Source organism: Atta cephalotes, assembly GCF_000143395.1.
Source record: "Atta cephalotes unplaced genomic scaffold scaffold00022, whole genome shotgun sequence".
NCBI lineage: Eukaryota > Metazoa > Arthropoda > Insecta > Hymenoptera > Formicidae > Atta > Atta cephalotes.
The window spans coordinates 523,334-535,946 of record NW_012130086.1 but is presented as its reverse complement, the minus strand read 5'-3'; the positions used below and the strand labels follow the sequence as shown (position 1 = coordinate 535,946).

The 12,613-nt window shown below is 36.1% G+C and overlaps 1 protein-coding gene across 1 annotated transcript in view; it reads left to right on the top strand.

The window, feature by feature from the left end:
- The first annotated feature begins 1,105 nt into the window (after positions 1–1,105).
- The window catches only part of LOC105619498 (pumilio homolog 2), an 81,604-nt gene continuing 70,096 nt past the window's right edge, over positions 1,106–12,613 (top strand). Inside the window, exons 1-4 of the mRNA XM_012201013.1 lie at positions 1,106–1,201; positions 2,042–2,263; positions 2,965–3,099; positions 3,211–3,327. Coding sequence (XP_012056403.1) covers positions 1,106–1,201; positions 2,042–2,263; positions 2,965–3,099; positions 3,211–3,327 — 570 coding nt within the window. The remainder of the gene's footprint in view (positions 1,202–2,041; positions 2,264–2,964; positions 3,100–3,210; positions 3,328–12,613) is intronic.

Below are 12,613 nucleotides of genomic sequence, written 5' to 3'. Positions count from 1 at the left end.
CGTACGTACGTACGTACGTACGTACGTACGTCGTACGTACGTACGTACGTACGTACGTACGTACGTACGTACGTACGTACGTACTACTACTCTTCTTCTTCTTCTTCTCTCTCTCTCTCTCTCTCTCTCTCTCTCTCTCTCTCTCTTTCGCTCGCTCGCTCGCTTGTTCCGTCCATTTCCCCTCTCCTTCTCTCATATACGATTTGCCTCCCTTTCTCTTGCTCCCTCTCTCCTTTCTCGCAGTTCTCGCTTGTTTCATCTTTTCTTCTTTCCTCGATCTGTTCGCGAGTCGTAGTGTTGTCGTCGGTTCGGTCAGTTGGTGCGTGCGTCAGAACCGTCCTCGTCGCTTCAGCCAAGGATCTCGCTCGGACGTGTTACGAGCGAGCGTGTGTGCGAGCGAGCAAGCGAGCGAGCCTGCGGTCATCGTGCGCGCCCGCCGTTCACGACGGTTTCCTTTGTGTTTTCTCTCTCTCTTTCTCTCGCCCCTCTCTCTTTCTTTCTCTCTCCCTCTCTCTGTCGCTCCATATCCGGCGCACACCAGGCACACACAGTGTTGTCAAAAATCCGGCAGCAGCGCGCCGGAGGTACACGCAGCTGCCATTGCTGTAACTGTCTGGTTTACGCTCACAGCTCGGTAAATACGCTCCTACGGTCTCTCTCGGGCTGATATCAGTGTGCCGCTCGTCATCATCGCCGTCATCGTCGCCGCCACCACCGCCACCACCGCCGCTGTCGTCGCCGCTGTCGCAACCGCAACGGCAATCTCAAGTCTCAACCGCAGCCGCCTCGTCACCGTCACCGTCGTCGCTGTCGTCGTCGTAGTCGTCTTCGTCATTGTCCTCGCCGTCGTTCTCTTTCTCATCATCGTCGTGGAAACGATTGGTGAGAATGTGCCGCCGTTAACAATCACGCGTCTACGGAACATGTTCGTGCAACGACCGTAGCAAGCGGCAACCTCCACGGCACCTCGCCAGACGCCGCCGGCTCTCTCCGTGCGAGAGCTAACCTTTACAGAGGCCGAGGGTGCACCTTCCCCTCCAGCACGTTTGGCCGTACCGCCTTCGCCGTGCCCGGGGACAGCGGCGCGGCCTGACACCACGAGGACATGAAGTGGCTCGGCGCGAGCAGCGGAGGCGCCGGAGGCGAACCGGCATCCTCCATGCAGCTGCATCACACCTCCGCCAACGGCCACATACCCACGGTACAACCTCCGCTTATTTTCTCTTTCTCTTCTTTTTTTTTTCTTTACCATTTGTCTCCTCGCCATTTGCGATCGGCTTCCTTGATATGGGGAATACGCCGACCACGAATCGAGTGTGACTACAATTGCGGCGCACGAGACGCCATAACCTCGATGAGTAGCTCTGCTGAGAATATGAGCATTTGCTATTGTCAGCATGAGTGTTAAAGTGTTGATGGGAACGTTGATTCGGTCCTGTACGATGCGTAAGAGGAATGTGCCGAGTAGCTCAAATACAAAGTGATCGTATGAAAATAATGTATCTGATATCTTCTCCGAACTAGAAATTGTAGAAGCAAGAATAAGGAAAAATTGCCGTTTGTTTTAATATATGTATAAAAGCTGTTAATAGCTTTCAAGTTGTAAACAATTGAAAACTAGAGGAGTTAAGTTAACAAGCTAAAGGTCTGTTTTTTCTATTCTTGCACTAGAATGCACTAGAACTTTTTTTGCTTTTACCAAATATAAAATGTATATTTGTCTCACTTTAAATTCCAAAAGTGTACACTAGTTTAGCTACAGAAAACAGACCTTAAATCTTGGTTAATCAAATTTGGCTGAATAAAGTAAAGATCCAAGTATAAAGACAATTGGAGTGACATTTAACGTGGTTTTAATTTGAATTTTTTTTTAATATAACATTTGATAATTAACAGTTATATGTAAAAATACAAATATATAAGTGTAACCAAATTTTGCTGAGACAATCATTAATCTGAAATTTAAGGTTATAATTGTATGTTATATTTTTAAATTTCATAAATGTCATGACATCACTGATCATTGATATGTACGATTTAGGATACGGAACAGTGTGGGCAAGTTATGGCTGGTGGCGATAATATGCGAATCCAACCTGGTCAGACTCATCAAATGGGAGTGAGTAGAACTCAAGACGACGCTATGGTTGGTTATGTGTTTCAACGACCTACAGAACCAGAATTTAACACCCAATCTTCGACTTTCCAAGCAAAGCAAGCTCCGAGAGCTTGGGCATTGGCGGATGACGTTATTGTTGATAATGTATGTATCACAAAATACACATCAATTTAATATGATATGATAATTTTCATTATAATTTTAAAATCTAAATACGTACTTGTTTGTTACACAGAATTCTCAATTTGTTAAATTGCATGTAAGATCAGAATTTACAAACTGGTTTTATTATAATTACAGTTTTTATTGTGCAAAAGAATTCATGAGCTCTTTGTTCAATCTTTATTTTCAAAGTTTATTTTTAAAATTATTGTTATTGTTTTTATTCTTCAAAAGATAATGCGATATTGCGATTTATTCCTAATTACGATTCAAAATTTATATGTTTTGTAGATTTTGTTTCTATCAAAATGTAATATTTTTTCTGGACTTGGGCCATCTCTATATATGACATTATGAATTTTCTAAGAAATCTTTATATGAAATTTTTCTAAGAATCTTTGTATATTTTTCTAAGAATCTTTGTATATTCGAGATGTTAAGTTTAGTAATATATTCCATTTTAATACAAAGTCTGTGAAACATTTTTAATGACATGCAACTCTTTTATATAGTTCTAAGCTATTTAGCACTCCAAATATATATTTATTTTGTTTCATATATCTAAAGAAGACAACGAAACCTATGCATTTAGTGTTACAATACAGTTTTAATTTGTACATATTGCGTTGATGCAGTGATATGTAATACAGTAAATTATACAATCAAAATAATTTGTTTTACAGAATCAAGAAAAATGGAAATATTCTATGACTAAGCTTAGTGTACCTCAACAAAGTCAATCTCAACAACTGGGATTGACTATGAACAATGTACATTTGAGTAATGTACCTTATGAGATACATCCTATGCAATTAAAAGTAAGTAATAAATATCAACGATTATATTTTATATATGATTGTAAAGTTATTCTAAATGATTATAAATATTTTTCTATACACTCATACAAATCTTTTACATTTACCTTCTAGAGTGGTGCGCCTGGTGCAGAACATTTGGTCTATCTAAATAATCAGATGACTGCTCAACAACAAGTTGCTCTCTTTCATCACCAACAGCAGCAGCAACAACAATTCAGGAATGGACAGGTAAGTTTTCCATATAATAAAAAAATTGCATTGAAACCTATTGATTATTACACACAAAACGCGCAATAGAAGAAAAATACAGTAGCTAGTCAACTTCTTGCTTTATGCAAAAAATAATATACGCAACATTCTGTTTAATTATAATTAAACAGAAGAATATTTAAAAAAAACTTCTGTTGTTTACAATTAATGTCTAACGTAGAATAATTGAAGATCCGAAATCAACATACGATTTCGTTATGAATTATCTAATTAATATGAAGTTATAACATCTTATGATTACATAAAAATTTCATATATAATTAATCTAAATATGTTATATTTTTTTCGATTGAAGGAGTTCAATTCAACAATTTCATTTAATAAACGAACCTTGTACTATGGACTTAAATACTGTAGGCTTTTGCTAAAACTGTGTCAGGGTTAAAACTCTAACAGATATAAGTGAATTTTTATTTTATCATTTTTAAAGTTATTTTTAAGGTCATTTTTAATGACCTTTGTTATTTGTATTTCAAATTTATAATGAAAATGGAAGATATGTTGAAATATCACAATTTTTTTTATTTTATTCATAAATAATTGATATCAAGTGTAGCATAGCATTTTATTATACTTTGTTTAATTGTCTCATTTTATTTTACATTGTTTAGATTCACGTGTAGATTAACAAGTTTCAGTATCGAATATCAAAATATTTATGATTATGTTGCTATTATGATCGTCAACAAAATATAAAATTACATGATACTTTCAAATTCATTTTATTGTAGCATAGTGATTTGTCTTTACTTACATTAACAAAATAGAATTTCAATCAGCGATTAAATTTAGTGTTATTTGAGATATTCATGAAAAATTGGGTAAAAGGTTCAGTTGTTTAATTAACAAATTTATCAGAGAACATATTACTCTGTTTGACATCAATCGCATTCAATCATGTTATATTTAATATTATTGACACGAATGTGTTACGGGACAATTAGACTAACTAATAATCATCGTATATAACTATGATATTACAGTATTTTTCAATAATCAAAATAATTATGAAATTTTTTTCAAAATAATGCATTTCAATGATTATTAAAACATTGAAAGCAAATATTGAGCAGTTAAAAAATATTACATTTACCTCTGTATCACGAAAGTGGTTAACCTTATTATGTTAAAAAATTACTTATAATTGATATAATTATCTTCGTAATATAAAACAATGTCAGACTTTGACAGCAATATTGACTCCCAATCAATGCGTTTATATTTCTTTTCTGTTGAATAATGCCAGAAAGCGAATCACTTAGCTTATGAATAAATCCTCCGTCATTCCTGATATTACGTGTCTCATATTTTATTTACTATATCGAATTATATTTCTCTTCGTATGAAATATAAATTTGCAGCGAGAATAACGTCATCGTTGTATAAATGTGTGAAAAATTATATACAATTCAGAATAGGAAGACTGCATCAATGTTTTACAGATCTCCATGACTGAATTTAATGCAGTTTGAGATAAACTATTGATGGATTTCTATAAAATTTATATTAGTAACAATTAATACTTTAATGGAATATAAAAACGATATTAATTGACAATACACAATAACGTTTGACTTTTTATTTAGACGGTACATTTTTTAGAAAAATATTTCATCGTATAAATTCGTTTAATTTTTACTTTTTTAAATTTTAATCAAAATTGAAATAATCTGCACGTAAATTATTTGTATGCGATAGAAATTAATTGAAGTATATTTATACGTTAATGATATATTATTGTTTATTAATATTGTATTTAAATATGTCACTGTATTAAATGTTCACCAACAGTTTATCTTTCATCATTCTATTCCATAATTCACTGTGAAAAGCAATATAAAACAAAAGAAGAAGGTATTGAAATTTTTAAAGACCTTTTGAGCTTTTATATCTTCTTTTACATCTCCAATCTATAAATACGCTCTCGATTTATTTATGGAGGTGCAAAAATATATAGAGCAATTCTCATCGTTGTTCTTTTTGTCCGCTGTTTCTCGAATACAAAATAGACTTACAAGGTATGATAAAGTGGGATAAAGAAATAAAAAAATCAATAAGTTTATTTTTGGATATTTTTGGATATTTTTTAATCATATAATTCTAATCGTTTCTGATCGATTACGTTTTCGATCTCGGATCGGCAATGCTCTGCATATGAAATGGATCATCTAAATGTTTTCGCGATTAATCGTATGGCAACGGAAAGCTCCTTCGTCTCGCGTTTCTCGTCCAAGAGGTACTCTGTATTATTTATTATTGAATTTATATCATTGCGCGACATGCGGTAAGGAGAGCCGCGGAGGTTCCATTCGTTTCTGCGATCGCTGGACGAGAATACGAGACGGCGGCGCGTTTGGTGGATTGACGGAGCGACCGCCAGGGGCGCCTCGCTCGGGAGCGTCGTTCTTTGTTTCGGTTTCGGAGCGCAGTCTCCGTCCGACGAAGCGCAGAGCCCGGCTGACGAAAATTCGCGGCGCGCGGCAACGAGTGATCGGAGCGAGAGGGACGGAACGACCGGAGCCGATCAAGAGACGCCTGTCCCCAGAGCTCGGTCCACTGGATGGACGGCGCGACTCCGCGCGGAAAGGAATGCTCTTGAACGGGACCGCATTGCCGCGATAACAATTGAATCGCTCCCTCTGTAAATAAGCGGCAACGGCCGAGTATTATTCGTGAGTGAGTGTGCAAAGTGTGCGCGAGAGAAGAAAGGAGAGGGAAGAACCGTGGATTAGGCGTTACGGGAGAAGAAGAGAAAGAGGAGGAGGAGGTGGTGGTTGGTGGTGATATCGGAAGTGTCGAAGTGACGAAGGGCGCGCGCGTATGACAGCGGAAGCCTCGACGCTTTTCCGCCTTCTTCCTTCCGTCTCCCTTCTTTTGCTGTCTCTTTCTCTCTCATCGTCTAGTCGCGTCGAGAGAAGTGCGTACGCGAGGTGGTGATATTGTAACTCTCTCTCTCTCCCCGGTGTCGCGCGCGCGTTTGCGCTGCGATTCGCATTGTTTGACCGGCGGTGGTACAACATTGCTCGCACGCGGCTTCGCTCTGGTCCGCTGTGCGACAGAGAAAGAAAAGAAAGAGAAAGAAAGGAAGGATCAGCATCGACGATTCAATTTCGTCGTATAGGAGCAATCGCGTGGAGGATCGAAGAGACGAGACGCAAACGCGAGACGGCGGCGCTCTGGAGGTGGGGTAGTAGCTGTGCCGCCACCGACATATCCGTGCGATTTGTTCGTCCGTGTGGTCGTCGTCGTCGATCGCCGCCGCCGCCGCCGCCGCCGCCGCCGCCGCCGCCGCCGCCGCCGCCGCCGCCGCCTTTGGTGTTCAGCGCACCGCACGGGGGTTGCCGACACCGCCGCTGTCGCTGTCGTATCACCATCGATTGCCGGCCACCGATCCGCCGGGCACAACAGTAGTGCGCGTGTAGTGACAACGACGACGTGGAGTACCGGGGGGAGGTGGAGGAGGAGAAAAAAGTGCCGCCGCGTGTCACCCGCGAGTTTTCCGTATTACACGTTGCCATCAGTGTATTACCACGGGGTTAACGGTGAATCTCTCGGAGGTGACGCACCGCGCCGACGACGCCGCCGCTGCCACCACCACCGCCGCCGCCGCCGTCGTCGCCGCCGCCACCACCGCGACCTTGGAGACAGTGGAGAGTTTCGGAATCGGTTACGGCCAGGGAGCGGGCGAGAGCACAGGCAACTGGATGAAACCACCGGGGAATCTCTTTCTCTACCCTACGCTAGATATGAAGGATCTGACGGGATCCGTGGAGGACATGGTATTATTATTATCATCATCACCATCATCATCATCGTCATAACATTATTCATTATTTCACCGTTGTCGTCGCGCCGGGACTGCGCGGGCGACATCGAGTCTCGATGTCGTGCGGCACTTCGAAACCGCGCCCGCCTCGTCGCGACGCGCCAGGCAGCTCCGCGCCGTGGCGTCGTGTCGCTGGCCAGGCTAACTTGGCCTAGCCAGAACCCCTAGAGAAGCTATGAGGAAGTCTAACGAGAGATTTTATCAAAGTCCTCTACAAGAGAAAAATATATATATATATATATATATACTTTCTCCTTGTACACATATTATCTCACTCACTTCAATTCTCATGCTGTTTTATCCTAATTAAAGTTACAAAGTGAAACAGTATAAGTTAAAGTGAGACGGTACATAGAATGTATATGTAATCCTCTCTTTCTTTCTTTCTTTTTCATGGGATTTTGAGTCGCTCGTGGCCAGATTCCGATACAAAATCTCTAGCCTAGTCTAGTACTAATTTGGTGTAATCTAATCTACCTTCGTGTTTTGTAGCCTCTGGCTGATAATTTATAGGTTATGTTCATCGTGCGGCCAACAAACGCGACATATTCGGTATATTCTTTGTGCGCGTCCGTAGATCCGTTCCTCTCGTTCGCATTTTCTTTGTTCTAGATTCTTTCTTCTCTTCCGTTATTTTTCCACGGACAATTCGACTTCTCGTCTCGAGAGACGTAAAGTGATGATAAAAGCATGTAAGCGTCGCGTGTTTACGTTTCTATGATCTCGTTACGTGATTGACAAAAATGTTATTTTCCGGTCAATTCGATGTGTATCTAGTCATGAAATCTATTCTTGATGATACTTTTATATTTATAAGATATAGGACGGACATAAATATTTATAAATATTGGAACAGAAAGAAAAGTAATTGTGTACATTAACATAAACCTATTATGAATAATACGATGAAACGCAGATTATTATTATTACATAAATATTCTACATAACTTTTTAACTTACACACGAAAAGATTTTATTCCAGTAGAAATGCTCTTTTGTTTTTTTCTACAATCGGTCTGTTTTCTGTTCCTGCATTAGATTGTTCTAGAACTCTCTTTCTCACTTTAGATAAATATCAAACGTATATCTATCTTACTTTAAGTTCCAAAAGTGTACACTAGTTCAGCCACAGATAACAGACCTAATGCATGTAGCTTATTCTTGTAGTGCTTTCGTTTTGTTTCCATTCCTGAACAATCCAGAAAAAAATCAAGAATTTTTTCGTAGAAGAGAATGAGAAGAGAACTCCAGTGAATTACTGACATTGAGAGATATATGTAAGAAAATGTAAGATAGTAGAGCTTTAACGTTTATCGTGCATAATTTATTGTACATTAAAGTTGATGTAATTTCGAAAGTGAAAGTAAAAATGTAGAAAAGCAAACAGTAAATAATAAAAATAATAAAAAGTAAAAACACAAATCGCAAAATATGGTCACGTATACGCTTGTAATTAATTATTATATGACTGTATATATTAATCTATTGATTTTGCTAATATTGAAAATGCCAATTATAATGCATTATTATTATTCAGATGATATTAATATTTGTTGATATTGCTATATCGAATTATTCTCTTATTATGACAATAGTGATATTTAGCAAATATAAAATTTTAATAATTTAAAGATAAACGGATAAATATGGAATTATAGTTTGTTCGAAAATAAAATATAGAATTGTGGAAATCATTTAGAAGTAAATATAGAATAATGAGACAGCGCAACAGAAAATATTAAAATATTAAAAATACATTCAAAATATTAGAATAAAAGAATACAAGAGAATTAAAAGAGTACAAGGATTCGACTATATTTTAAGAAACAGTCTTATTACACTTAGGATTACAAACATTTAAGATTAGTCGGAACTATTTCTCACAATCAGAGTTACTCATATTACGAATGTTCTCATATTCCATTAACCTTGTAATTTATTAAATAGTTAGTGACAGTGTGTTACCTAATAATATTACCTTGTAACTACGAAGGTCAATAGAAAGCCAAGTGTAATTTTTTTTTCTTTATTTTTCGTATTTATTCCGAAATTGCGTTACTACTTTCATGGCATAAATACGCCACTCCTATTATTTCATACACAATTGTTTATAGTTAATCTACATTGTGATTCATGAAAATTATTTGAAAACAGGATATAGAATGTATGTATAAATTATATACACATTGAACATCCATCTATATATTATTTTAAAAAGCTAAAAATAAAAATGAACTGTTATTTATAACGTAACAATATTCTTTGCATAAAATTCTTGCGTAAGAAAAGTTTTTCTGAAAATGCGGCGTTTATTTACAATTTAAATATGCTAATCCGTGAATAAAGAACGTATTATGGCCGAATATGGATATATATGGATGGCTAAACATTTATAAAAGTAGAATTCTTAAAATATCTTTCACATCGTTCTTTGAAATTTTTAATTTTTGTCTTTGTAACTAAAATTAGTGAAGTTATTTTTATGCATTTACAATTTTATACATTTCAGAGATTAAAAAAAGCGAGATGTTGAGATATTTAAAAAGGGATTATGATTTTAAATAGCTTTCGTATATTTTTGAATTTAAACTAATAAAAGCTTTAAATGCTAATAAAAGAAGAAACGAGACGTAACCAATATTCATATAGGATCAAATATACAATATTGCTGGCCGCATATGTCTATACGAGTGACAAACAATAACTGGGGGAAGACATCGATTTGCTTGATCCGCTTCATCTTTTTTTTCTTCGAGACATAGTCTGATTTCGCTTACCCTGATCATTTGCAATGTGTTATCTGCCGTGATTTTTAAGTCGCGCATATTAGAGGCTAAATGTTAAATTCATTATTGATAATGTCTTCTGAATGAATCATATGAGGTGAATTACCCGAAATGAGACACTCAAGTATTCACCTATTTATATTCTTGAATTTTATAAAGAAGCGTTTAAAAGAAAATAATATAAATAATCTCAGAGAACGAACAGGAAATGAACTTAATTCATTCTCTTTCACGTTCGTTTTTCTCAGAATTATCGGGACTTTTAATATCTCCATTTTCAATGGAAATACGTAATAAATATTGCAATTTATATAAATTGTATATTAAATTATATTAAATGCAATTAATATCGGAATTTATTCTGCATCTTAAATTGAATAATTTCATTCTAAACTCTATCGAAGAACAAAGAGAAAATAGGCACGAGTGGAGGTTGAAGTAAAAGTTGTGGTGAAATGGAAGACACTTGTATTCCGAGATATTCCGAGATGGACTTTCTTTCTGACGTAGTTGATTATTACTGATGGAGGTTCGTTACGACGTCAGACGCTCGTTACTGACAGTTACGCAGGCAGCTGTTACGTCGCGCGAAAAGAGAAATTTATGTCTGATAAACATTACACAAGATCACTATTACTCTCCGATTACATTGTTTCATCATCGTTTCCTCATTTTATCTGGGACAGTAGACCGAAAGAAATCTGAGTCATCGTTATGTACATATTTCGGACGGATTCGATTAAAACTGTGAAATATAAGGTGGTACTTTGAGCTCTTTGAAATATTAAAATAAACAAAATTTTTCCGTGTAAAAGCCATGACAGAGAAATTTAGTGACAAAAAGAAAGTAGTGCGAAAATCAACATATTGAATTTACTACTGTGTACATTATGGCCTTAATGGGCTTTCCACAATAAGCCATTATCTAAGCTTAAGGCTTAAGTCGTAAAAAATTGATCAGTCATAGTCAATTATTTTTCTTATCGTAGAAAACTCATAAGTCACTAGCGATTGCACAATTATAACCAGCGATTGGTGATTATTTTTCAACTAATCAGAGCGAAACAATAACCGATGCTTTGCTCTAATTGATGAAAAGTAGTCATTAATCGCCATTCATAAAATCTTCAATTTATATTATTGACCAAATTTCTTTATTGTTTATGTTTTAAACTAGTTAAATTTTTGTGTGTGTCATAGTTCTATAAATTTAGATCTACAACTGTACTTTTTCAAAGACTTTAAATTTTTAGTCTGTTTTCTGTTTCTGCATTAGACTGCACCTTTCTTTTTTGTTTTCGATAAATAGCAACATGTATCACCTATTTCACTTTAATTTCTAAAAGTATACACTCAGCCACAGAAAACGACCTTTAAATCTTAAAATAATTGCATAAATAAAGTGAATCAAATATTACGGTTTTATAAATATAATCTTATATCTCATTTTTGTGTAACTTTTACAAAAAGTCATTTCCAAAAAAGTCATTTAAGAGAGTGCGAAAAAAATGTAGTTTGCTGTAAAAGATATGTTTAAGAATGTTTTGTCTTTGCTTCGAAAAAAAAACAAATTATTTTTATGCGTTATTTCTCGCGTTGAAATTCCGTTTAAATTCTCCCTGACTCTAAATTTTCGCGAAAATTTATGGTACCTCTGAGGGTACTTCCGTGTGATCGTGCGAAAAGGTTCGTTTATCGCGGAATAGACGCGTGTCAGTGAACTTTATGCGTAACAGTATCGACAATCGATAGTTGGTTGTGCCGAGTTGGAGTCTCGAAGTTCGGCGGCGAGAGAGACGAGTCGCGTGCTCATTATCAGCACGAATTCAATGCACATGGGACTCTTTGCTGACCGGTATACATAGAGAGTATTCGCGGTGTTCGTTATCTATCCGTAAATTCTGTCATCCGGTACATTCCCCCCTTTTCACATTTACTGCAGCGATCGAATTACGCGAACTTATCTATTTTTATGATGGACAATTTATTTCTAGAATGTGAAATTTTATGCTATTTTTGTACGTCTTTAATAATGCAATTTTAGTAGCATAAGTCAAAATTCTTATCTTTCTATTAATTGTAAATTATTTCTAGCAGGATCGAATTTAATGTGATTATTATTAGAATAATATTTTGATCTTAGAAACTACATTAATATTAAAGATTTCTTACCAAGTACTATGTTACGTTCGATAAATATTTTGTTTGGCTTGAAAAAGAAATTGTCACAACTGAAAATTTATTAGCTTCAGTTCTTCTAAAAGTAAACGCGTGATATAAATACAAACATTTCAGTCTGGGAAAATAATAAGATCTGTGTGTGTGTGTGTGTGTGTGTGTGTGTACACACACACACACACACACACACACGCAATGAGAGCAAAAAGTATTCGTACAAGAAAATTTGTATGAAAAAGCTTTATTTATAAAAAATAAATTAATTGGCAATTTTATACAATGAATACATTCTGTTCTAATATAAACAAATATTGCTTAGCATGTATTCCTGATTTTAGAAGCTAAATTTCTTGTACAAATACTTTTTGAGCAAACAATACAATTTTTAACACTTATTTTTCGGATGATATATTTTGTATAATTAATACACATCATTTTGATATATATAATTTTA